The 27,720-nt window shown below is 46.0% G+C and overlaps 1 protein-coding gene across 26 annotated transcripts in view; it reads right to left on the bottom strand.

Annotated features, from left to right (window-relative positions):
• The window catches only part of OBSCN (obscurin, cytoskeletal calmodulin and titin-interacting RhoGEF), a 179,934-nt gene that overhangs the window by 24,412 nt on the left and 127,802 nt on the right, over positions 1-27,720 (bottom strand). For 24 of the 26 annotated variants that reach the window (XM_068145854.1, XM_068145855.1, XM_068145863.1 and 21 more), the window contains 9 exons: positions 26,848-26,950; positions 25,582-25,711; positions 23,834-23,939; positions 5,781-6,038; positions 3,122-3,245; positions 2,072-2,205; positions 1,643-1,755; positions 902-1,070; positions 275-356 (listed from right to left, as the gene is read on the bottom strand). In XM_068145854.1, the coding sequence (XP_068001955.1) occupies positions 275-356; positions 902-1,070; positions 1,643-1,755; positions 2,072-2,205; positions 3,122-3,245; positions 5,781-6,038; positions 23,834-23,939; positions 25,582-25,711; positions 26,848-26,950 (1,219 nt within the window). Of the gene's footprint in view, positions 1-274; positions 357-901; positions 1,071-1,642; positions 1,756-2,071; positions 2,206-3,121; positions 3,246-5,780; positions 6,039-8,514; positions 12,659-16,488; positions 16,532-23,833; positions 23,940-25,581; positions 25,712-26,847; positions 26,951-27,720 lie in introns of those variants that run through there. The other 2 variants (XM_068145856.1, XM_068145881.1) reach the window with 2 other exon arrangements.

Genomic DNA, 27,720 nt, shown 5'->3' with positions numbered 1-27,720 from the left:
GAGATGGACTCAAGTTGCACCAGGGGAGGTTTAGACTGAATATTAAAACAAACTTCTTCACTGGAAGTGTTCTCAAACCCTGGAGCAAGCTCCCCAGGGAGGTGGTCAAATCCCTGTCCCTGTAGGGATCTATGAGCTGCAGAGGTGTGGTGCTGAGGGATGTGGTTTAGCACCAGGCTTTGTAGAGTCAGTTACTGGTTGGACTTGGTGATCTTCAAGATCTTTTCCCAACAAAATGATTCTATGGTTCTGTGAAGGTAGGAAATTCATTTACCTTCCAATCTCCTGCTTAACCTCATAAAGGGAATGAAGCTTTCTCCTGGTGGCCACTTTCTTTGCCTCTTGGTCTTTCTTAGCTTTGGGAATGAAGGAGAACATCAGTGTTAACATTCAGACAACAGTGCCTCACAGGGAACATGCAAAGTCACTACAGGACAACATAAGGCCTGGAGGATTACAGGGGGGCTCTAAACTTCTGCACAGAATGAAGTGGAGCTGTTTGACGAGAGAAGCTTCGGGGATGCAGCCTTAGTCTGGAGAAGAGGAGGCTGGGGGGAGACTTCATTGCTTTCTACCACTACCTGAAAGGAGGTTGGAGTGAGCTGGGGGTCAGTTTACTCTCCCTTGTGTCAGGTGATGGAAGGAGAGGAAATGGCCTCACATTCCCATGCCAGTTCATCACGTGTATGAAGAAAGGGGAAACAAAACTCTCATTTGCCTGTGCATGACTGCAGGCCATTAGGTCATTTGCTCTTACACTGGATGCTGCCATGCTGGTAACACACAAATGCTACACAGGAATGCAGAACAGATACCTCATGGGTACCAGAAGGTGACCACAAGAGAGTACACACTGCAGTGGCTGTGGAAGCACTTCCAGCAGCTGACAGCACAGCATTACCTTCACGCACAACCAGCTCTGCCTTGCACAGAACCTCCCCTCCTGCATTTTTGGCAACACAGGTATAAACTCCACCATCTTCTGAGACAGCATTGTCCACAACTAAGAAATATGTTGTTCCTTCCTTCCCTTGATGGACCCTGTTGCTGTCTGTCAGCAATGAAGTGCCCTGAAAGAATGAAAGGACATTTTTGGCACTGGGAAAAAAAACCCAACATGAAAAGAGATGTTGCTTCTCCTCACGAAATGAGAGACAGGACCACAGCTGTCTTAAAGCAAACAGACCTCACTGAAAAAATGCTGGCTGAAGAAGGCCTCCATGTCTCCCTGTTTCCACATTACCCAACAATCTTTTGTTCCATAACCTATTCACAGGAGGACTGGGAGGGGCACCAGGGCTGTGGGCTTTATTCTTTGGCTCTCCCAGCACACCTTGCCTGAGCAGTGAGCCCAGGGAGCATAGGGCACTTTGCTCCTGCCTGGTCTCCAGCTTGGTTAGGCACTTGTGCTGCTTCATATATTCACAAATGCTCCCAATAAAGGGGCAGGAGGAGTGTGTGCATTGTGGAGGTTTGCCACAGTGACACTGGAGCCAACACAAAGTGAGATGCACGGGTGGTGGTTGCAACAAAATCTGTAGATAGGACCCAGAATCAGTGTAGATGAAAGAGCAGAAGGAATTCCCCACAGAAGTCCTTGCTAATGGGGCTCTCTCTCATCCAGAGGAAAATCTGTGCTTACCTTAAACCACAAAACAGTTGGCTGAGGGGTTCCTTCAATGACTGCCTGAAACTTGGCACGCTCCCCAGAATCCACCTGCACGTCCTCTATCGTCACTTGCATGTAGGGAGGACCTGGGGAGACACAAGGGTTTGCTGTGTGCACAGGGCCAGGACTTTGTGAGGGGGAGTGACTCAAAGGGGATTTTTAGGACTGGCCATTTAGGATAATCATTGGCTAATGTCAAGTCAGGAGGTACCACAGCAGTGTGGTTGGGTTTCTTTATGCAAGCATTACTTTTAAGCTACTTATCTTCATGCTTCTCTCTTATACTTTCTGTTTAATTAACAGTTGCTACTGAAGGAGTGGAAGTACTCAAAAGAGCACTGACAGAGAAGACAAAGACAACCATGGGAAGACAGGGGAAATGGAAACAGGGTTCTCCCTTACTTGCTGGGGTCTTCTCTTCAGTCTTGTACACACGAGTTCTCTCTGTAGTCTCAATATAAACTTCACTGTGTACATCCCAGAGCACATCTCCTTCTCTTCTGTGCCAATCTCCTGCCCCTGAGGCTGGTGATGTTCTTTAATGAAGCCCAAGAGAAAAGGTCATTACATAATTAAATACAACTACAGGGACAGGGGATTACACCCTGCCATTGCTCTGTGTGTATTTGTAGAACCAGAGGATTGCCTCGGTTGGAAAAGACCTCTAAGATCACTGAGTCCAACCTAAGTCCCCCATGGCCATTGAACCGTGTCCCAAAGTGCCATATCCACACATTTCTTGAACACCTCCAGAGATGGTGACCCCACCACCTCCCTGGGCAACCTGTTCCAATCCCTGACCACTATTTCAGGGAAGAATTTTTTCCCCTCATAATCTTCCCTGGCACAATTTCAGGGCCATCTCCTCTCATTCTATCACCTGATACTAAGGAGAGGAGACCAACCCCCACCCCCACCTCACTCCATCCTCCTTTCAGGTAGTTGTAGAGAGCAATGAGGTCTCCTCTCAGGCTCCTCTTCTCCAGAGTGAAGAACCCCACTCCCCTCAGCTGCTTCTCATAAGCCTTATCACCAGCTTTGTTGTCTTTCTCTAGAGACACTCTAGCAACTCAATGTCTTTCTTACAATTAAAACAAGAATAATTTGGGTGGGTTTTTTGTGGGGGGGATTCCCTCCAACCTTTTCTATCTTTCTTGCACAATGCCTGTGTGAACAGGATTCTAAAACTAACAATAAACCTACAAGTATCAGTTCAAGCCCCCACCTGCTTCCCCCCCCACCATGAAATTGCTCTCTTGCATCAAAGTCTTTTGGAAGTGGAAGTGTTCAGTGCCAGGTTGGATGGGGCTTGGAGCAACCTGCTCTAGCAGAAGGTGTCCCTGCCCAGGGGCCCCTGCAGCAGGGGTGGAACTAAAGGATTTTTTAAGGTCTCTTCCAACACAAAGCATTCTATGACTCTATGGAATCTGTGTCTGTTGAGCTGGGGTTTACCTGGTTATAGGAACAGTGCGCTCCTGAGTGCTGTCATCTCCAGCTGCTCTTTCTTCACGGGGAAGCCTAGGGCTGGCTGTTGGCACACTTGGTTCTTCATCTGGAATCTGCCTTTGTGCTTTCTCTGGCAGCAGAAATAGGGCAAGTTAGAACACATCACCTGTGACAGCACGCCTGAAACCCAGAGCAAACCTTTGGGGCCATCTGTACTCTGCTTTGTGTCAGAACAAAGTCCATCTGGCCTAAGCTGAGTGCAGTCGCTGAAGCTAAGAGGAGAGTTTGGCCCTTATCAGACAACAGTATGAAGCAAAGGGCTTGGATAACATCAGAGAGACTGAATGATGTCACACTGCTGATTGGGCAAAACTAATTTTGCTGTAGGGAAGCACACAGAGACAAAAGCAGGAGAGGTGGTCAGTAGGGACAGGAAGAAATAGGATGACTGGGAGGACAGCTTGAGTTCAATACATCCCTTACAGGAGATGTTTGAGTTCCAGCTCTGGGCTATGATGAAATCATAGAATCATTTAGGTTGGAAGAGACCTCTGAGATCATTGAGCCCAACCATTAGCTCATCACTGCCAAGTCTACCCCTAAACCATGTCCCTCAGCACTGTATTTAAACACCTCCACAGATGTCTAGTGTCGGCTTCATGCACATGAATGCTTTGATTAAACTTTGTGTCACAGGAGTAGTTCTTGGCTCATTGGTGCAATCACAGACAGCATCAGAGACATGAGTGAGCTTACTGCAAACTGGTGGTCAAGGCAGGCCCTGGCTGGGGCTACAGTTCACATGGTGATAGTGTTGAGGCATGCTAATGTGGAGGACCTGCTGATGTTCTAACATCAGCGATGGTGCATCTCTGTTGGGCTCTTTGGAAATGTCCCTGCAGAACAAGATTTGACATCTGGGGCTTACAGGAACAAGGAAACAAAGATGGTGCAGCTTGATGACCATTTGGGCATTGTTCAGCTTTTATTATGAATCCTTCACTCAGATACATCTTCCAAAACTGGCTTGGTCTTCCATCCCCAAAGTACCTGAGTGTCTTTTGATACTGACCACCATCTGAGGAGAAAAGGGTAAATCAGGAGGAATCTTCTCCCCACTGGGAAGAGCCTTTTTTGAGGAGCACTCAAGGGATGCCTGGTGTTGGCTGGTTTTCTAGAAATGACAGAAATTAGCTGTCTTGGGGTGGGAAACATGGTTAGTCAGGGCATTCCTGGCAGGGGCAGAGATCCCAGGCAGGTGGGATTCTGCTGTGCCCCTGCCAGCACTATTGAAAGATTGGCCTTGTTTTCATTCAGAGCATGTGAGCAGAGAGTTGTTGTCAAGCCTCCATCTGATAAAAACCATTTCTCATGTTAGTAACACATGTAGTTCTCTCAGCTGAAAGGACAGCAAACCCACCTCATTCACTGCTCTGTTATCTCTGTAGCTGAGACTAAGGAAATACTCTGCTGGCTCACTTATTTTCATGAGAATTTTGAGTCGTCCTGCTTCATCAGAGGATCACTTTCAGAGTATTTTCTATTACCAAGGGGGGGGGGGAAAGGGTTTTAAATCCTCTCATGTTTAAATTTTGGGTCTGATTCCATGAAATTCAACACAAGGAGGAACTTCTTTACTGTCAGGGTCACAGAGCACTGGAACAGGCTGCCCAGAGAGGTTGTGGAGTCTCCTTCTCTGGAGCCTTTCAAGACCTGTCTGGATGTGTTCCTGTGTGACCTGAGCTAGATTGTGTGGTCCTGCTCTGGCAGGGGGGTTGGACTTGATGATCTCTTTGGGCTCCTTCCAAGCCCTGTCATCCTGTGAAATGTTTCTATCCTTCTTAACTTTAAGACAGGAATATCTTATTTTTTCCTTTAAGCAGCACCTGGAGTTTAAGGGCTGAGGGCTATTTGACATTGTCCTTTTAAAGTTAGTGCTGCTGGAGGACAGTTAGTCTGAGCTGACACAGAGACAGCTTACACAAGTTTCTATGGCAGAAGCAGAAGGAAGAGTGGAAGGGTTGCCTCTTATTCACAGTGAAAACAAAGCAGAGACAGAAGACTTTTCCTCCTAGCAAGACACAGTCACACACTTCATCGCTTTGAATCACATGTAAACTGCTAAGGGGTTACCAAGGCTGGTAGAAAGGTGAAAGTGATGCACTCAGTGTCTTAGAAAGCCTCTGACACTGGACACAGGAGTGCTAAACACACTTCCAGCTTGTTTATGGCCATCAATAAAAGCAAAGCAACCTCCTTTACCCATTCCAAATGGATAAAAGCACCCCAAACCACAAATGACTTCTATAAGTGTAAAGGAGGGCTCCCACCCCACCTTCTCCCCCAAAACAGCCCCAGCCCAGGTCAAAAGCTCCAAGGTGGAATAAGAAAATCCCATCCCTCCATTTCTGGCAGGTGATGAACCTACACACAGTTTCCAAGCACCTCCTGTTTGCAGAGAGATCTGCCCAAACTTGTGGTCAACCTAATCCCAACCCACAGCCCCACGTTACTTCGGGTCTGAATGTCCTCCTAATCTTCAGTTGCTCAAAAAATCCCCAACAAAACACAAAATTAAGGGAAAAAAATATCATTATTGATGCATTGAATATTTTTATCTCTCTTGACTCCCATGGGACATCTTCCAGACTCACACCAAACCTACCATGCCCTCCAGCAGCCTGGGTTTGGGTACTGGCTTCATGAACTAGCACAGAGGACCTGGCTGCTCTTTCTGAGTGCTCTGAAGGAATGGACCCATAAAGGCCAAGGCCATCAGCTCCTCCTTGCATGCCTGGGGGAAGAGTCACCAGGAGTGATGCCGAGTCCATGAGCTTCCTTAGAGCTGTCTTGATCTCTTTATCAGCGCGCTGAAGCGAGGCCTGGACAGAAGTCCCCGTCTCTGGCTGTGAGGAAGTAATTCCTACAGACAAGAAGAACAGCTTTTCTCTCTTCAGGGTAAGAGGAAAACAGCAGCAGCAGCCAACCCATGGAGAAATATTTCAGTGGTATGGTTTTCCCCTCCTAGAGCAGAGAGCTGATGCAGAACTGATCGTTCCAGCAAGGGGAACATAGCTAAGACTCAAAATAAGAAGGCTGAGAGAACAGGCTTTGGGAAGACACATCTCACCAGGCTGGGGACAGTGTGCCACACTGCTCACACATTCAGACTCTCTCCAGACAGTAGGACAAAGGCTCCATCTCCCAGCTCAGCCTTACACTGGCTCCTCTGTCAAAAACATCTTTGTTAGGATCAAAGGAACCCAGCAGTGACTCCCTGCACTGCTACAGACCCAGTGTGCAAGGACAACATTCCCTGCTCACAGGGGAGGAGGAGAGTGAGCAGGTACTAGCCTGCTCACTAGCAGGTACAGGGATACTGGAGAAGAGAGGTCTGTCCTGCTTCATGAGTCTGTAAAGCTGAGAGGGTGGCAGACAAGCTCCTCCTTGCTCTAGAGTGATGTGTTTGTAATATAATTACAATGTCTGAATGTTCTCACTGAGCCTTGAGGCACCTGAGGCTTTAAAATGTGTACTGGACTAAGCCTTTGAGAGATACTCTAGAAGCAAAATCACCTGCTCTGTACAGTAGTGCAGTTGTGCATAGGGAAGCATGATACACAGAGGGGTAGAACTCCTGCCTCAAGAAACAAAAGGTTTCCACAGAGAAAAATGGATTTTCAAGCTTCTGCCTTTGCAGAACAGCCACCCAGGAGACAAATACCATGGTCTCATCCCCACTCAGTGCTAGGCTAAGATGGGACCATGGGACCTCAGGAGCTCATCTCACCCAGTCTCCTTCCTCAGATCTTGAAGAGGCACAACAAAAGGACAGATGGTAGCCAGAAAACTCCTCAAGTAACCATAAATGCAGACAAAATGCATGTCAGATTAAAACCATTCACCATGTTCCTGATGTGAGAGCTTGCCAGGCAAGGCTGCAGACTCAAACAATCGTGTGCTGAAATAAAACTATGAGCAGTTGGCACACAAATGACTCTGACTTGTTTAGTGTCGCTGGCACTGGAGCATGTCCTGAGGCTCTTTTGCTTCTGCTCCTTTGCCAGCCTTAAAAGAGTAAATGTACATGACAGACCTTAGCAGGTAAAGTTGAGCATTGTGTTTGGATCTTTGCAGACTTCTCACCTGATTGCTGTTTTCCATGTCTCCACATGTGCATAGTGGTTATCAGAGCATCACAGAGTGGCATGGATTGGAAGGGACCTTAAAGATCACCTAGTTCCACATCTTCCACTAGACCAGGTTGCTCAAAGCCCCATCCAGCCTGGCCTTGAGCACTTCCAAGCAGAAGGAATATTTCAGTTGGGGGGTTGTTGATGCAAAGAGCAAACTTTGCTCTCACAGTGTCCCCAATAGCACTAGGCTGGGTAGAAGACCTTTAAATATTCTTCCACATAAACATTTTGATTCTCTGGTGTTCCTGTTGTGGTTGCTGCCTACTGGTGCTCTCCTGTGAGCTGGGCAGCTGCCAACAAATGAACTGTTTGGAAAGGCAGGAAACACTCTTGGTCTCTCACAGTGAGAACAGTATATCCACAGGTATAATGTACATCCAGGTTATATATACCCACAAGTCTCTCCCATTATGTTAATAAGCATCAGTTTCCTTCCTGTTCAGGGGGGTTACACACTGTGAGTCTGGGGAACCTAAATATTAGCTGAGGTATGTCAAACACACACCTCAGTGATGGACAGCCTTTGTCCTACTTCTTAAATCTCAGCCCATGAACCTTTCCACCCATCTCCTGATGGAACACCAGACTGACATGCATTGTGAAGCTCCAATTCGGTGTCCAAGAAGGAGCCAAGAGGATGAGCACCATTCAAAACTCCTGACTCACAGATCTGAGTCACAAATATCCCTAAGGACAAGTTCTTCCTTTTCAGCACTTTTGAAACTGCCCATCAAAATGGAGCCAGAGCTCAAATGCATTCGGATTCAGCTTCTGCTGAAGTCAATGGGCCGAAGCCATCAGCGGATGAGCTGATGGACAGCCAAGTGAATAGAGAAGAACACAGAAACCCAAGGAGTTCAATGACAGCTGATGCAAGACATTTATTGATATGAACTCAGCATCTAACAGCATTATCTTCATGTTGACTTTTTTGGGGGGGGTGTGTTTCTCCTTTTTTTTTATCCTTTTGTGCCTCAAGCAAACTGAAGTTTCCCCTTGATTAAAACCCATTTGCCTGCAGGGATTTGAGCCAAACGTTCTTTGTGTTAAATAGTTTGCGACGCAGCTGTGTCTTTTCAGCCACAGGAGGCGAATCCCCACGTGTCTCATTAGATATCTACACAGTTCAATCACATACAAGCATCATTGTTAACCTCTAGGAAAATATCCTGAAAGTATATGCAATGAACTTCTCATAAACCTTTCACTTTTTTTTTTGGAGCAGAGTCCTGCATAGGATTTTTCTTTTTTAATGCCTTTTTGACTGGTTTTTTTTCTTCCCTTTTTTCCCCTCCCCTTAAAATCCCAAGGGAAATGTAAACAGATGTTAATTGCTTTGAGCCAATGAATCAAAGGATAGCGATTTCTTCTGCCTCCATCTGAACTGCAAAACCTTTTAACCTAACAAAAGAGAGCGTGAACCACAACAGGTGGAGCCTCCACGTTTCTTGACACTTCTTTAGGATGGATATGGTGTTTCTGAGGACTGCCTGAGAGCAAGTTCTTTTTCTCAGCAGTACCTCTGTAAATCTGAATCAAATCCACTTCTGTGGAATTACTCTAGATTGAGACTGGAGTGACTGAGATCAGAAGCAGGCCCGATAGAAAAGGAAAGGGGTTTGGGAAGTATTTCCCTGCTGTGTGTTGTTGCTTTCCAGTGCAATAGATGTACCAAAGTAAAACACAATAAAATAGCACTAATATATATCCATCATACTGCTGAATTATAAAACTAACAGTATAAACCAAGGAGATGGTATAAAAAATGGGAGAATGACATAAAAGAGGCTTTCTCTCACCACACGGCGTCACCGGCAAAGCATTCTGTAGGGTGAGGGTGGCGCACAGGATGTCACACCCATGTTGCAATAAAAGGCTGTGAAATCAATATGCTCCTTCTAATCAGCACATGATCAAGGTGCAGCCACAGATGGGAAGAGAAAAAAGTGTTTTGTTTTTCTACAAGCACCTTCATTTTTGTGAGGTCAGTCCCTGTTAGCAGGGATATTGCCCAGAGGACTCCAGAACAAGCTTCACAAGATCACTCAGCTGGGAAACACTGGGGCAACATCACACATACAATTCCAAGGCAGAAACTCACTCAATCCTCTCTCTTTGTGCTGGTTAAAACTCCATCTGTGTCTGACCAAATCTGGTTTCCCTACACCATCTAAACTGAAACATTTTCTATCATGACACAACTCAGATGGGACAAGGTGTTGGGACGTTTCAACCCCTATCCCTGTCAGAGAGGGCCATGCTTGGTCCTACTGAGATCAATGCCAAACTCCAGCTGATTTCAGCTGTGACCAATATTGGGATTCACAAGCTCATTTCTCTCCAGGAAAACTTGTTGGAGGTCTGTGCAACATCCATTTTGGGTGAAGCCAACAGGAATGGGCTATGCTCAGTGCATCTTAGCTTTCCCCTCACTCAGTGCTCCTGCTGCCAAGCCTCAGAGGAATTCCAGGGAAGGCAGCACCTCTCTCAAGGCAGCTCCACATATATGCTTACAGTAACACGATGCAATTGCAATGGGCACTGCTTCCAAGCAGCCCAATGTATTTTATACAGATCTATTTTCCAACCAGGCACTAATGGTAAAGATCTCTTTGCTTATTCATTTGAAAACTCTCTTTGTGCTCCTGCTGCCTTGCTCAGTGGTCAGTCTCTTGCAGCACACAGGGGAGATATCAGCCATCAACCTGTTAACAGCAATGTGTCACCACTGGCAGGTGCAGGAGAGTATTCTTCCAGTAATACTTCTTGGCAAGGACCACGTTTGTGGTTCTTGGCCTGTGTTAGCATTGAATTACAGGTGCAGTAATTTTGTGCAGCACTTTAATCTTTGGTTGCACGTTAAGTAAATCTATGTTTTAAGAGATATGGTTTCTAAAGCCACAGGTAGGTTTCACCCACAATGAAACCCTCAGACAGCTAGGAAATGGGCATGAAAAACAGCAGAAGCAAGCAGCAAGATCCTTGCTTCCTCAAGCCAGGGGGATTTTCACCGCTGGCTTTAGTCAAATCAGGATTTCAGCCAAAAGGGCTGAGCAGCCCTCTGCATCCCTAGCAAATGCAGTGCTTTCTGTATGTCTCATTCCATGGCAGAAGTTTAGAATGATGGAGCCAGGACACTGAAAAGTTTATGAAGAAACGTTGAGAGTGCTGGATGGTGTCACAAGTGCATGGCAGAGTCAAAGCAGTGGGAGGCTTCATGACCTTCAGGTGCGCACAGCCACAGGAGGTCACGCTAGGTGGATCCTCCTATCCTGCGCTGCTGAAGGCTGCTTGGAAACCTCGGACACTGCCAGCTTCTTGCCACACCATAATGCACAAGTTGGCACTTGAAAGGATTTTTGAGTTCATGGACAAAAGAAAAACAAAAGCAAACAAACAAAATTAATCACTTATTCATTGAGATTCCTGTTGTAGGCTTTTCCTAAACCTCCCTTCCCTGCTCTGCTATGGAATGATAAATGGCCCCAGCCTCTTGCCCCTTGCCCTTTAGATGCCACAGAATCCTAGAGTCACAGACCGGTTTAGGTTGGAAGGAACTTTAAAGATCATCTAGTTCCAACCCCTCCTACCATGTGCAGGGACACCTTCCACTTGCAAAACTGCAGACTCCTCTGACAGACATGTTCCCTTTAAGACTGGAAAAGCTCAACCTATTCTATTGAAGCACGTTTTCCTCGCAGGTATTCCCTCCTACAACATCACCTCGAGCTCTTTGCCGCCAAGTCCTCTCGCCTACAACAATTTGCAATAGTTTTAGTCTTTGGGTTTGTTTTTGTGGTGTGGGGTGGGTTTTTTTTTGTCTGAAACACTGCTTTCTGTTGTGTTAGAAGTGATGCTTGCATCTCCTCAGCTTTGGGAGAGGTCTTCTGTGCTGATGTGCAAGGTGACAGGCTCGCCAACGGTCCCGTAGCTGAGGGTTCTGGTGGAAACTTCGGTTTTAAAGCTCGACTGTCCGTTGTCTGCTGAGAGCTGGACTTCGGTGCAGAAGGAGGGCTTCACTGTGAAGGAAGGAGCAGGGGCAGCTGCTGCCGTGGCTGCATGCACTCCCGCCATGCAGGCGTCACTCACGTGGAAAGAGATGTTTGAGGGGCCCACGGATTGCACGCCGGTGACTCTGGATGCCGACACAAACACGCCCCCAGGAATGTGCTCCTCAAACTGGCTGAAAAACCTCTGCCTGGGCTCGGGCACCACAGGTCTGCCCAGGCTGAGCAGCACTGGCTTCCCCACCGTGGGCTCGTTGATCTCTGTCTGGAGCACGGAGATCTCGCAGGGCTTCTCTGCTGCATGGCTCTGATCGTCACACCCGTAGGTCTCACCCTCTTCAGGAACGTAATCTTCAAGGTCCTCCAAAGTCAATACTTTGCCATTGTGGGTTAGGATCTTGTGTTCCCGGGTGCTAATGTCATCTGTCTGTAGTTCCTCTGGCTCATCAACTATCATGACATTATCCTCTTCTGCAAGGACATCTTGCACTACTTCGGGTACCCCTTCTTCAACAGGCCAAGATTCATCCAATTCCTCTACCTCTTCCTCCACCTCTGGACTCACTAATGAGAACAGAAGTTCATGCTGGCCTGGAGCAGCTGTCTCAATACTGAACACCAAAGGCTCACCCCTGCAGGCAAGCAGAGGTGGTGAGTCCTCTGACCCTTGGTGAGCACTTGTCTCCTGTGGGAAGCTCTTTCCTTCTGTTCCATAATCCATACATGAATTATTTCCTGGTTGCTCCGGTCCACATGGGGAGCTTCTATCTTCACTGCTGACTTGGGCTCCTTCCTGCTCAGCTGCATACACCAGGGGCTGGATATCAGCTTCAGAGAGACTATCACTGGGCAAAGATTTTGACTGTTCCACCAACTTATTGTTGGAGTTGTTTGTGTTTGGGTCATCTTCTGGGGAGTGCCCAGGCCTTGGGCTGGGAAAAGTGAACGTTAACACCCCTGAGTCATCCTTTTCTTGTTTTGCTGGGGAAGAGCCTCTTTTCCTTGCAGGTTTTGGTGATTTCTTCACCTTGAATTCGATTATTTCTTCCACTTCGACCCATTTGGGCTTTTCCTCACCCACTTTGGTCTCTGCGATGACACCTCCAGCTGCTGCTCCTTGCCTGTCCTCTGGTTCTGTGACAAACAGCATGGGGACAGCTGACTTGGGTGCTGCCTCCTGCTCGTATCTGTGGACAGGCTGCCTGATCTTTGACACAAACACGGGCTCTGGAGTCGGCTCCGCTCTGGGGGAGCGGGAGGGCGACCGCGAAGGAGAGCGTGCAGGAGAAACCCTTCCCCTTTGCCTTGGGTTCTTCACCACCGTGGTTATCGTTTCCTCTCTGATGACAGAAAGGGTTGGAATGGAGTTGGCAGGAAGATGAGAACTTTGTTTTGGGGGGGGAGCCACACTCCATCAGCACATGCCACGGTCGGTCTAGGTGCTAGGGGGCTGGGGGTTAGTTTTGTGAGCACTCCAGCTTGCGGCGAAGCGTTGTCATTTCAGAGGGGATACACACCCCACACACACACCCACATGCCCATCCCCATTCACCTGCACATCCAGGGACAACCTCAGTGCCCCTGCCCCCAGGTGCACCCCAGCTCCATCAACCCCCTTGAGCTCATCAACATACAACCACTATGTCCTGCTGAGAAGTGTTCTCCTGGATGCTGCTTTATCTCATGTGCTGGTGCTGACCACCTCCTGTGCTGCCTTGGACCCACAGAGCTTTCACCCAAAGATCTGATCTGATCTATTCTATTCTATTCTATTCTATTCTATTCTATTCTATTCTATTCTATTCTAGTCTATTCATTTTTAAATCAATGTAGGTTACCTCTGATTATATTTAAATGACTGTAGGATATCCCTGATTAATTTTTAAATACAAGTAGGCTATGCCTAATTATTGTAAATAAATACAGAATCATAGAATCAGCCAGGTTGGAAAAGACCTCAAAGATCATGAAGTCCAACCTGTCACCCAATGCCTCATGACTACTAGACCATGGCACCAAGTGCCACATCCAATCCCCTCTTAAACACCTCCCTGGGCAGCACATTCCAATAGCTAACAGCTCTCTCTGTGAAGAACTTTCTCCTCACCTTCAGCCTAAACACCCCCTGGTGCAGCTTGAGACTGTGTCCTCTTGTTCTGGTGCTGCTTGCCTGGGAAAAGAGACCAAACCCCTAGTAGTGGAGAGCACAAACTGGGCATCCATGTAGGGCTGAAAGTTACCAGCTCTGCTCCCCAGCCAGCTCTCCTCTGGCACTTGCACTGAGAGAAGAGCAGAAGGAGTCTTTGTGAAAGGAGATCCTGTTCCTCCCATTGCATTTGTCTAGCCATCATGAAAGACTAACCCTCCAAGATATCTTGTGGCCTTTCCCAAGTACTGGTCTCATGTTTGTACACTGGTATTGCCTTCTATGGAGATCAGATTTAGAATAGAATAGAGTAGAGTAGAGTAGAGTAGAGTAGAGTAGAGTAGAATAGAATAGAATAGAATAGAATAGAATAGAATAGAATAGAATAGAATAGAATAGAATAGAATAGAATAGAATAGAATAGAATAGAATAGAATAGAATAGAATAGAATAGAATAGAATAATCCAGGTTGGAAAATACCTTTGAGATCATCCAGTCCAACCTATCACCCAGCACCATCTAATCAACTAAACCATGGCACCAAGCACCCCATCCAGTCTCTTCCTAAACTTCACCAGTGGTGGTGACTCCACCACCTCCCTGGGCAGCACATCCCAATGGCCAATCTCTCTTTCCGTGAAGAACTTCTTCCTAAAATCCAGCCTGAGCATCCCCTGGCACAGCTTGAGACTGTGTCCTCTTGTTCTGGTGCTGGTTGCCTGGGAGAACAACACATTCCTTTCCACCATCACTCTCTCTCTTAGAAGATGAGGTGAAATCCAGGACTACATCAGCTATACTGAGATCTCTTTTTTTTCCCAGAGCACTAGCTTATGTCCATATGACCTGGACACCATCCCATGCTGGGCTTGTCTGCACTCTGACCCTGCTATCCACTTCCAGCTAAGGATCTCTGTAATAAGTTCATGACCTCATCCTCTAGCAAAAGGAAGGGAATGTCTGTTCTCCTGAGATCCCACTCACAGATGGGCCAACCTCCTTAGGGGCTTCCACCCTTACCTTAGGAATCAGTTCTTGAGCTGCCAAAGAATTAGCCTATGGGATTTACACATCAGAAATCCAGAACTATTTAGTATCTGGTTATTATTCTTTAATCAACTGATATTGATGACACTGCCTGTGGTTTGAAATCATGAAGGGGTTTGAAATCATGTGGAGAGATGCAAATTAAAAGCATCACTCCAGGTGACTTACAGGCACAGAGGTGGAAGTAGATGAGACTTTCTAAGCCTTAGGTAAGGTCTGTCTCTAAGTGACTCCTTCTGGTGTTTCTGAACATGACCCAAGAAAGTATTTCTCCATTTAGCTACCCTACTGGTGCCTGACCCCTGGTCCTTGAGATGGTGCAGGAAGAATTGTCTTTGTTTTCTGGTCTTTACAGGGCAAAAAAGTCTGATGACTAGAGGTGTTGACTGAACTGATGTGCAAGAGAGAGGGGCAAAGGCAAAGAAGGGGGGCAGGTCTAAATGTGCTAAGTGCATGGATCATAACAAATGGTCATCAGAGGAAACAGGAACAGATAAAAAGTAAGCAACTCCTAACTATATCTTAGTTGTCCTCTCCTACATTCTCCTCACCACCCAACAGAAGGAGCAGTCAACTTGAGCATCATGTCTGAGTCAAGGACTGACTTTTAGCAATATTACAACTCTTGAGGGAATGCACTGTCCCCAGATATCCACTCTGTAGTCAGCTACCACCGACAGGACATGATTTGGATAGTTTGGAGGTGCTCTGAAGGCCTACCGCAGAAGGACAATGTCCCCCTCCTAGCACACACAACAATTTTATTAGGTATTACTAATAAACCCAAGAAGATACCTCAGGGATTGTAATGGCTGCTGAGCTTCTGGTCTGCAGCTGAGTGAGAAACTACAGCTTTTTGCTGCCACTAATATCTTATGGGCACCAACATAAACCAGGCTCCAAGTATCCCCAAAGCCCAAGCCACTATGAGGACAAAACACATGGAGACAGAAGGGGAGGCAAATGTGCATCTCCCTTCCTTCTGTTTGATCATTAAAGGCCTTCCTGAAGTATTTAGGATAGGAAACCAGGGGAAGTCACTGTAAGCTGTGGGATGCTTGGTAATCTGGTACATTTTTTCAGGTAGCCCATTCTCAAAGCTGATTTCTTTCCAGCCTTGAGAGTCAGACTGTGCCTTCTTGAACTTTTGTGCACCTCCAGCAGTATCTCAAAGGTATTTTCCAACCTGGTCTATTCTATTCTATTCTATTCTATTCTATTCTATTCTATTCTATTCTATTCTATTCTATTCTATTCTATTCTATTCTATTCTATTCTATTCTATTCTATTCTATTCTATTCTACTCTACTCTACTCTACTCTACTCTACTCCATTCCATTCCCTTTCTTAAGGGGACAGCCTCAAACGGTCACACTATTCTACTCCATTCCATTCCATTCCATTCCACTCCACTCTACTCCATTCCACTCCATCCCATTCCATTCTACTCTATTCCTTTCCATTCCCTTCTATTCTATTCTACTCCATTCCATTCTATTCTACTCCATTTCATTTGACTCCATTCCATTCCATTCCACTCCATTCCATTCCATTCCACTGCATTCCATTCTACTCCATTCCATTCCACTCCAATCTACTCTACTCTACTCCATTCCACTCCATCCCATTCCACTCCATCCCATTCCATTCTACTCTATTCCCTTCCATTCCCTTCCATTCAGTGACATTTTCCCCACATGTAATAGCATAAAAACCAATCTGCCCCAGGCTGTGTCTAACCTCAGTGCTGCTATTTTATATATATAATTTTTTGAGCTATCTAGTAAGATATTTTCTTTTCCAGGTGGTCACTTTGCACAGAGTCCCATGAGATGTGGTGGGATGGGAATGAACACACTTGCATGGCCAACAAAGACAAGCTTGTTACTGGATCATGCATAGGCAGCAAGGCAAAACACAAATGTTACCAACAGTAAAAACCCCAACAACACAAACAGTAATAATCAGCACTTACATGATGATGGTTTTCTTGGGCACTTTAGTCTCTTGTTCAGTGACTACAAAGAAAACAGTATGAACAGCATGGGGTTAAAGAAAGGCAAAAGCTGAAATGATTAAATTAACTTTGCTCAGTTGATCAGAATAAACTGGAGTGAAACAGACATAAAGAAAGAGAGATACAACTGCACCATCCCATCCATGCTTTCTGTGGTTGTTTCCAGCATCATCTTTAGTGTTGCTGACCAAGAATGAGAATTCAGAGGGCTCCCTGAACGGTGCCTGATTTAGCTCTGAGGTGGAGTATTGTGTGGAGAACAACAGGGGTTGATTCTGCCACGTGTGGCAGGTCAAAGCTAGCTCCTATGAAAAGGTAGTGGTGGTGTGAGAGACCCTGAGACCTGGAAAATGCTGGAGAGCTGAAATTCTTTGCACTCTGGTTTCACTTACTACAAAAGAAAACCCACCCCAGTTTCCCCAAAGACTGAATGCTTTCCAAGCTTTTGTGGACTAGGTGCAAAATTCCAGTTGAGATCAATGAAAACTAAAATCATCATCACCAGTATATGTGTGTGTGTATATACATACATTAACTGGCTCAAAAATCCTCCCTAGGGAAGCCAGGAGGTTGCTGTGATATGTCTGGTCCTACTCCCATCTCCTTTCCTGCTGCAATCTGCAGTTTTCCCTGACCTTTGTCCCAGGGCAAACTTGCTGCATATCAAGATCCAAAGAAGTGATTCTGCAAGTACTCCTCAAAATTGAGCTATTGTTTCTTTTTATAATGAGAAAGAAGCCATCTGAAGAGCTAGTTGAGATTTTAGGCAGGTTCCCCATGCTATCTGCCAGGATAAAATGAAGACAGTCTTTGAACCAGACTGTTCTGATCACACCCTGAACTGCTGAGCCTGTGTGAGATCTAGAAGAAACAAGCAAGTCTCACCTTTCTGTATTTAAAAAAAGGAAGAAACCAACTAGCCAAGTTTCTAAAACCTCCTTAGTTTACCCTCAAAGTCATTTGTCCAGCAATGGGTTTGCAATCTTCCAGACAGCCTACAATAAACTCTGCTTAATTTCTGGGTGTTACAATTAAAAGTGAACTGCAGCCTAAAAAAAAAATCACAGAATCAGAAAATGGTTTGGGTTGGAAGGGACCTTAAAGATCTTCTGGTTCCAACCTCCTTTCCTCTAGACCAGGCTGCTCAAGGCCCTGTCCAAGCTGAGACTTCCAGGGAGAGGGCATCCACAGCCTCCCTGGGCAACCTGTCCCAGTGTCTCACCACCCTCACTGTAAAGAATCTCCTTCTAATACCCAGTCTCAGCCTACCCTCTTCCAGTTTGAATCAGTTCCCTCTCAACTTGTCACAACATGCTCTTGTAAAAACTCCCTCCTCAGCTTACTTGGAGCTCTCTTCAGGTACTGGAAGGCCTATAAAACCCTAAAATCCCAAACAGTTCTCACCCAGGGAATCTGTAGTTTCTGTCTCATTTGTTAAAGAACTGATGATTAGTGCTGAGAGTGTCCCAAAACTGCACTGACTGCAAAATCAAAGGCACTTTTACAATCTTAGATGGAATACTCTAACTGAATTTTCCTTCCCCTTAACTTCCAAGGTTTTTATTCTGCCTGTAGGTCAGAGATGAAATAGGTAAGAGATTAAATTCCTTCCTAATGAAAGAGAGTTTTGTGCTAATGTGGATGTTAATGATCACCTGGAGCTCTGTCTCTCCTTTGCAGAGCCTTGCCTCGTGGATGCATGTCCAAATGGGGGACCATTTCCAACAGAGTCAAAGGAACTACTGCAGAATTTGGTGGGTTTAAAGAAAAACCTGCTTGGAAATTAGAGTTTGTAGCTCATGGGGTAAGGAAATGGCAAAATGCTTTCCAACTGTTTCTCTAGGTTGGGACTCGATGATCTCAAAGGTCTTTTCCAACCTGGTTAATTCTATTCTATTCTATTCTATTCTATTCTATTCTATTCTATTCTATTCTATTCTATTCTATTCTATTCTACTCCATTCTATTCTACTCCATTCTACTCTATTCTATGCTATTCTACTCCACTCTATGCTATTCTACTCCACTCTATTCTATTCTACTCCATTCCATTCCATTCCATTCTATTCTATTCTACTCCATTCTACTCTATTCTCTTCCATTCCATTCCATTCCATTCCATTCCATTCCATTCCATTCCATTCCATTCCATTCCATTCCATTCTATTCTACTCCCTTCTATTCTGTTCTATTCTACTCCATTCTACTCCATTCCATTCTACTCCATTCTATTCTATTCTATTCTACTCCATTCTATTCTACTCCATTCTATTCTACTCCATTCTATTCCATTCTATTCTATTCTATTCTATTCTATTCTATTCTATTCTATTCTATTCTATTCTATTCTATTCTATTCCATTCCATTCCATTCCATTCCATTCCATTCCATTGTATTCTATTCTACTCCCTTCTATTCTGTTCTATTCTACTCCATTCTATTCTATTCCATTCTACTCCATTCCATTCTACTCCATTCTATTTCATTCTACTCCATTCTATTCCATTCTACTCCATTCTCTGAACAGAACTGCAACATAACTTTTTGCCTGTCCCTGGTTAAATCTCTTTAAAACCTTTTTGAAATGGTGGAATGATAATTATGCAGTGGTGGAAGATGAACTGATTGCTTCAAACACTGCACCCAGGGTGGGTATTCTCCCTGAATCTTTAAGCCCTTAACTCAAAATGGGGAAATTTCCATCTAACTCTCAGGAAAAACCTCATCAAATGCTGTCAGGAGATTAATCCATGAGCACCAAGAGCATCAGCTGTGGAGTAGATGGGAATTCACCTCGATGGAGGTGGGTTATATAGTTATGCTAACAGCTGTGCTTAGATGCTAATTTCATGATGCACCTAGTATCATAGAATCAGTCAGGGTTGGAAGGGACCACAAGGATCAGCTAGTTCCAACACCCCTGCCATGGGCTGGGACACCTCACACTAGATCAGGCTGGCCAGAGCCTCATCCAGCCTGGGCTTAAACACCTCCAGGGACGGGGCCTCAACCACCTCCCTGGACAACCCATTCCAGGGCTTCACCACTCTCATGGTGAAGAACTTCCTCCTCCCCTCCAGCCTGAATCTCCCCACCTCCAGCTTCATTCCATTCCCCCTAGTCCTATCACTACCTAACCAAAGATGGTTTTAGAGCTGGCAGCTGTACTGGGTGATAATTAAATATGGATTTAGTGAAAGCTCCCAGTGTCTCTGGGAGGAAGGCTCTTCATTGTTCACCCTGTGAATGCCTGGCCTTGCACTTCTCCCAGACATCCATGGCAGCAGATGTCAAAGGGATGCAGTATCCCAAACTTTGGCAGGCCTGGGAGGAGAAAGCCATACATGACATCGAGTACAGGGGGCCTGGCTGACTTCTTTCAGTGCATGAGAGCTCAGTTTTATGTGTGCTAGGCAAGGTGTGAGGGAGGATTTGAGCAATCCTATATGAAGGATAGAACCACATGAAAGTAGGATGAGAGAATTTGGTTGTTTTTCTCAGTTTTTGGAGGTTTTTTTGGTTGTTTGTTTTTTCCTTTCCTCTTGTTTTGTTGTTTTTTTTTCTTTCACTGAGAGGAAAATATTCTGCATCCATTTTAGCAGCAGATTTATCATTTCAACTTGTTCAACAGCATTTTAGGAAAAAGAAAACAGCTTTGCCAAGCAGGAGCCCCTGATAAGCAGGTTAAAAGCTGTAAGCATTAGGATCAGCCAGGGCTTCTCTAGGACTAGACTCCCCTTTGGTTAATACATGAAGTCATTGACTTACAAGTGATGAAACATTTAGGACAAGTCAGATCTCATTGCTCTGAATGGATGAGAGGAGGTTTACAGCCTTTATCAGGAGCTTTAAGTCTGTTTTCTCCATACACAGAAGCACAAACTCCACTTCTCCTGTGCCTGGCACAAAGCACAGGAGCACTGCTCAGCTTCCACCTCTCTCCTGCTCTGCCTCAGAGATCAGCCCTCACCAGGGGATGCACAAATCTGGCATGAACTGCTAAAGCTCAACTTAAACTGAGCAATTCCTGCACAGGACACTAAATGTTGTGAATTAAATGGGAGTGCTTTGCAAGGCTCCACTCCTGTGGTGGTGGAAGTGGTTGTAAGGGCAGGCTGTGCCCTCTTGAGTTTGCACTGACAACCACATGGCCAGCCCCAAAATGAGACTAAGCAAGCATGATAACAGAGTCAAACTAACCAGGTAAATATCCTACTCATCACCCCAATCAGGAAACTAACAGAGGACAAAACTCCTCTGCCCTATTTCTTCACTAAAAGGGTAGCACTAAGAGCTCCAGTGCTCCTCTGTGCTGTACAGCAAGCTCCAATCTCAGAGCCTTTTGGCTTTTCCCTGTAAGCAGGGTATTACCAGAGGCAACTAAACTTCCCCAAGCTCTGCAGGAGACCTAAGGCAAGACTACAAAGAGATTCCTGTTGCCTGGCTGTGACTGTTCTGGGTATTTTTCTTTAGGGCATTGTTTATCTCCACTTGTGCAGCTGATTCCTCCTTTTACAATCAACTACTTCATACCTCCTGGACCTGCCCATCCATAGGGAAACCCAACACCTTTCAAAACCACTGGGCTTTGCTTTTCCTTAAAAATCTAGAAGTTAGTGAGCCTGGGATGAATGAATTGCAGTGGGAAGATGTTAAACAGGGATGCCAGAGCACATCAGCCCAGATCTGCCCTGTGTAGGTTAAGCAGCAAGGTGCAAAGCAGACAGTCAATTTGAAGTCAAAGAGAAGAATCTTCTTCTGGTTGCAGTGGTTTGGGTTGGGCTTTCTTTGGAGGTCTAAAATTCTTCCAATATCCACAGGGGAAAAAAACAAACCCAAACCCACAATGATTTTAAAAGCAACTCTCTATTGACTTCAGTGCAGCAACCAGGGGAGGCTGAAGGCAGATCTCAGCATTTCAGGCTTGCAGCCCAAGCTGTGGGTGCTCACAAAGGGGACCTGTTAAGTCCAGTGGTTACTGTCCTTTTTGGATTTGGCCTTCCAATAGATCAGTAAATTCCCATAGTGTGACTTTAAGCCTTATGACAAGATGTTTTGAGACCCATGGCGTTTGTTGGGCTGTGGACCATCACTTATTGCAGGTCAGGCCTCACAAAACCACTGGACTAATGGTATCCCAAATTGTGACAGTAGGTTTGCAGTATAATAAACAGTACAGACAGGCAGGAGGACAAAAAAAACCCGAATACAGTGGCAACTAAAGGCCCTTGGGTGCCTCAGGAGACTCTGACAATGGTCATTTAACAGAACCAACCATAAATCAGGCAAAACTTAGTCCCACTGTGCAGGTGAGCTAGGAAACAAGACACAGTCATCTACTTTCTGTTGTAAGAGTACCACACAGCAGTAATGTTGTCCTCTTGGTGAAGTTACAAATAATCCCCTTTTCACAAATGGAAAGGATTGTAAGGGTGGAAAGAGAAATCCTTCATGAGATCCATCTGTCCTCCAGTTCTCTGCCAGATGAACCTGATTTTTCCACTGGTGGATCAAAGGTGGTTATTGATTCCCAGGAAATCAACAAACTCCCTCCTCGGTCGAGTTCATTCTGCCAAATGCATCCCTGGGGAGATGCTGCTCAGAACAATCCTCTTGCTCCATGGGTGAGCCTGCTCTGTGCTCCATTGGCCTGAAGCAGCTCTCCCTCTGCTCCTCCTGGGGGATCTAGTCCCTTCCCTATTACCAAGTTCAAGCAATTGCACATCATGGACCAGAAGCTATTCCAGAACATTCCTGAAGCTTCCAGGCAAACTCCAATCATGTTTCTTCAACCAAGCTCATGAGACTTTCCATTTATGACTGAGAGAATAACAGCACATGAGGAATTTGGGGCTGAGCACACACATTTGCAACCCCAAGAGCTGAGCAGTGCTCCTAATGCTGTTGGACAACTCTTGTGTGCTTTTGCAACCCCTTCTGCCTTGGTCCAAGGGAACTTCATCAAGACTTCTCTCCACCCTAGCAGAGATTTGTTTGTGTTCCTCTACATCCTTCATGCAACCTATTTTTCTGTCTTCAGGGCACAGCAAGGACAAAGTATTCAAACACTTCAAGGTTTATTCTGCTGAAACACTTATGGAATCAAAGAATTTTAGAATGGTTTGGGTTACAAAGGACCTTTGAAGGTCACCCAGTCCAATCCCCCTGCAGTCATCAGGGACACCTGCAGGTTGCTCTGAGCCCCAAACAACCTGACCTGGAATAGTTCCAGGCATGGGGCTTCTGCCACCTCTCTGGGCAACCTAGGCCAGTGTTTCACCACCCTCAGCATAAAAAATGGCTTCCTTCTCTCTAGTCTTTTAGTTTAAAACCTTCACTCTCTGTCCTGTCATAACAGGCCCTGCTGAAGTCTGTCCCCAGCTATCTGATTGGCCTGGTACTGAAGAGACCTAGGTGGCTCCTTGGCTGTGCTATGTCCTGAACCCCTGCTGGGAACTGTTTGAGAGAGGGAGCACTGCCTGGCCCATGCTCAACCAGCCAAAGACACTACTGAGATGCACAAAGAACCAGTTCCCTATGCCAGGAAATGTTCCTCATGGTGATGCTGCCACTGACCTAAACTGAGTTGTGGTGGGTTTATAACAAGCATGTCTAACACACTACCTGTGGAAATCCCTTTGGTATGAAGGTAACTAAGCAGTGGCATCCTCAAGATGTTAAGGACAGGATGTGTTGCTGGGTAGGTGCAAAACTCAAGGAGTTGTGTCACCAACTCAGGTGAAAAATGCAGAAGAAAATGAACAGATTGTATGACTGTGCTGTCTAATACCTGAAGAGCCCTAGATGATGGACAAACTGCTTATGAGTGCTCAAGATGAGCTGCTGCCAGTTCTGCTTTCTCAGTCACTCCAGGTGGTCTTCAGTGGTATTTCAGAAATGCTCACAATGTGCCTGCAGCTTTCCCTGCTGGCTCCTGACTGCTCTCAGGAGCAGGTAACTCAAGTTCTACCAGGCTGACACACGTTCACAAGTCTCCAAAGGGGAAGAAAAACATCTTTCTTGCACTAGTGGTGGTGTGACATACCCTTCATTTGCTCCTCCTTTATCATATAATGCCCTTTCTGAACATTATATGATGAGGCTGATTTGCCAGGCTTGGAAATCAGCAGATGGTGATGGGTATAGAGCTGAGCTGCAGTATACCCATTCACATCTTGATAGACAGACAGATACATGTACACCAACAACCAACATGGATAAGATGGCAAATATCCTCCAAGAGCCTCAATGAGGTGGTTTTAGAGTAGTTCACTTACTTACATAGCTGGTCAAGGATCATACCTTCAATTGTGATGGCTTGGTCTCCTCTCCTCTCTTGGGTCAGGGCTGCAGCAGTGTGGTGGTAAAGTTCTGCTCCACATTTTGCAACCCCTAATCTGTTCATCAGCTAAAGGGAATGATGCAGCACCAAATGAAACACAGGGTGGGTTTGTGGAATGAAACCTTCCCACTACACATTACAAACTCACTGCAATTGCATCACAACAGCAATGGATGAAGGAAGGTGTGACCCCAAACCCAAGCTGGAGCTTGAGTGGACACGTGGCTGCTCAGTGGAGCTCACAGAAATGTGGAATCATAGAATGGCTTTGGGTTGGAAAGGACCTTTAAATGTCATCCAGTCTTTTAAAGGTCATGGAGTCCCCCTGCAGGGAGCAGGGACATCTCCAACTAACTTGGAAGCTGACTTCTGCCAAGTAATTAATGAGAGGACAAGAGGTAATGGCCTCAAGCTACAAGAGGGGAGGTTTAGGTTGGATATTAAGAAGAATTTCTTTCCTGGAGGAGTGATCAGACATTGGGACAGGCTGCCCAGGGAGGGGTTGGAGCTACTGTCCCTGGATGTGTTCAACAAATGAATAGGTGTGGCACTTCATGGTCTAGTTGTCATGGAGCTGTTGGATAGGAAGCTGGACTTGATGTTCTCAGAGGTCTTGCCCAATTCTATGACTTGCTCAAAGTTAGGACACATCAACCAACTTGGTTGTCTGCAGTTTGCTCTGCAGCCTGTGACTCAGCCTTGAGGTAGCTCTGTGCCAGATGCCTGCTGCATGGCACTTAGGGGCTAGTTCACAAGGGGCTTTTCATAGAATCATAGAATCAATAAGGATGGAAAAGACCTCAAAGATCATCAAGTCCAACCTGCCAGCCAACACCTCAGGACTAACTAAATCATGGCCTCAAGTGCCACATCCAATCCCTCTTTGAACACCTCCAGGGATGGTGACTCCACCACCTCCCTGGGCAGCACATCCCAATGGCCAACAACTCTTTCTGGGAAGAACTTTCCTTTGTTTGTCATCCATTCATCTACTCTTACTCAGCCAAGGTGATCCTAGACCTTGGGGATCTTAGGTAACAGCCAGTGCAAAGCACTATGATTTGCTGAAGTTCTGCTAGAAGCTTTTTAGTTAATCAGGCTTCCTGACCATCTCTGTGGAGTGGCTTGGAAGCTGCACTGATCCATGTTCATTTTGTAACCCAAGGTCAGCTTGCTTTTATTGCCAAACCCTGAGAGCTTATTACTGCTTTACTACAACCAGTGCATGGACCATGACTCATTACTAGAAAAACATTTTACAGTCCATTTCATTTGAATTATCAGATGCATTCACACATGCTTGCTAAATAGGAATTTCAGTGGCTTCTGCTCCTCTTCAGATTTAATTTCTTTCTTTTGGCTCTGGATGGTTTCTTTGTCAGTCTGTCCTCATTTAAAGATGGTCCAGAAACAAAACAGCCCTAAACTTTTCAAGAGGTTCCTCCAGAGATCTGGATCTAAGCTGCAGAATGAGCTTACTCAATTATTACTTGAGCCACCACACCCTCAGATCAGAGTATTCTAAGCTTTTGGGTGTTGACAATCCATAGCTCAGGAGAATTTGACTTTGTATAAACCTCTTTTTTATGTGCCAGGCAGCAGCAGTTCCTCAGCCACCAGTCCCCATCCAATGGATACCTCCCAGTACAGTGAGTTCTCCTACCTATATCCTAGCAGGTGGCAGATCTTTCTCTCTCTCTAAACTTACCTCACATTCATAGTGTCCCATGTCTTCATTGGAAGGGTTCTTGACCACCAGGACTATCATGCCACTCCGTGGCTCACTGTAAGTCTGGTATTTGCTGGTGTCTGTCAGCAGTACACCATCTTTGTACCACCTGCACGTAGAAAACACTGAGCATTAGACAGGAGAAAACAAAATGTGTTGCCAAGGAGTCCTCAGCTCACTGACCCAGCTGCCAGACCAGTGGGCAACCAGCCCAGGAGTTCATCATTAGATAAGTATTTGGATCCTGCAAGACACAGGTCTATAGGTGGGTAGAGGTCATTCTGCACCTGTGCTCAGCACTGCTCAGGTCACACATTGAGTCCTGTGTCCAGTTCTGGGCTCCTCAGTTTAGGAAAGATGTTGAGCTGCTGGAAGGTGTCCAAAGAAGGGCAACAAAGCTGGGGAGGGGTCTGGAGCACAGCCCTGGGAGGAGAGGCTGAGGGAGCTGGGGTTGCTTAGTCTGGAGAAGAGGAGGCTCAGGGGAGACCACCTTGCTCTCTACAGCTACCTGAAGGGAGGTTGTAGCCAGGTGGGGGTTGGTCTCTTCTCCCAGGCAACCAGCACCAGAACAAGAGGACACAGTCTCAAGCTGCACCAGGGGAGGTTTAGACTGGATGTTAGGAAGAAATTCTTCCCAGAAAGAGAGATTGGCCATTGGGATGTGCTGCCCAGGGAGGTGGTGGAGTCACCATCACTGGAGGTGCTTAGGAAGAGGCTTGGTGGGGTGCTTGGTGCCATGGTTTAGTTGATCAGATGGTGTTGGGCGATAGATTGGACTGCATGATCTCTGAGGTCTTTTCCAACCTGATTAATTCTATTCTCTCACACATGGATCCTAAACTGCACAGATTTATGAGGTTCTTCTCATGCAATCTCACCAGTCAATGCAGGAAAAAGGGCTTAAAAGCATGAGAAGAGAGGCTGAGCTTTTTAACCCATACTGGCTGCTGACTAAATCAATTCAAGAAGGATGAAGGACTGATAAAGTGTTGTCAGGGCAGGAGATCTGGTTACAATCCCATGGCAGGGTTTATCTGAAGGCATTTAATTTCAGATGTGGACTAGAATGAGTTGCTGAGGATCTCAGGAGCGTAGGGATTGGGAAGAGTCAGTATCACAATGGGGTTAAGGTGGAAAGCCCTGAGAAGACAAAGTCATAACCTTGAAAGATAGGGCAGCAGACTCTTCTGACCATGCAAAATGGGGAAGGCAGGGTTTGTTCCAAGTGTGGCTGGCAGAACTGACCTGATCTGAGGCCTTGGTGCTCCTTCAACAGTGCAGGTAAACTGAGCATCCTCTCCCTCCACAAAATAGGCATTTCTGACCTTGTTCACAAACCGTGGGGGCACTGCAAAGCAAAACCAATCCTAGCTAGGAGCTGGAAATGTGAGCAGATGGGAGGGACATGGCCCCTCACCAGACAATTCTCATTATCTCTGCAAACAAGACAGGAAAAGGCCAAATTTGGGGACCTAAGCACAACTGAGCACAGCTGTACATCAAATAATTGTGGGATTTTCCAAGTGCTGTGCAGAACTTCTGGGAGGTTTTAATATGTTTCCACATTCCTGTTGAAGGCATCCCATAGCTGTGGTTAGCTGCAGGCTGTGGATTTTCCACAGATCTTGAGTGAAAAGTGGCAGAATGTAAATCAATTACCACTGGATATACAAGGGAAAAGAATGAGAAGGTCTAAATAACCCCATTGGTCTTACAACCAACATAAAGTTAGTTGTATACATTAAGACCTTCTCTTTTGGGCTTCTTCACTCTAGCTGGGGCTTCTGCTGGCTTGCTGACCTTGGCTGTGTGCTTTGTTCTGGCCAAGTGTTTAACAAGCAGCTCTCTGCACAAGCCCTATGAGGAGAGGCTGAGGGAGCTGGGGTTGCTTAGCCTGGAGAGGAGAAGACTCAGAGGTGACCTTATTGCTCTCTACAACTCCCTGAAGGGAGGTTGTAGACAGGTGAATGTTGGTCTCTTCACCCAGGCAGCCAGCACCAGAACAAGAGGACACAGTCTCAGGCTGTGCCAGGGGAGGTTTAGGCTGGATGTTAGGAAGAAGTTCTTCATAGAAACAGATTGGCCATTGGGATGTGCTGCCCAGGGAGGTGGTGGAGT

This window comes from Melanerpes formicivorus, unplaced genomic scaffold (genome assembly GCF_026170545.1).
Source record: "Melanerpes formicivorus ecotype bairdi unplaced genomic scaffold, bMelFor1.0.p_v2 SCAF_13, whole genome shotgun sequence".
Classification (NCBI taxonomy): domain Eukaryota; kingdom Metazoa; phylum Chordata; class Aves; order Piciformes; family Picidae; genus Melanerpes; species Melanerpes formicivorus.
This window is presented reverse-complemented; position numbering and strand designations above follow the sequence as displayed.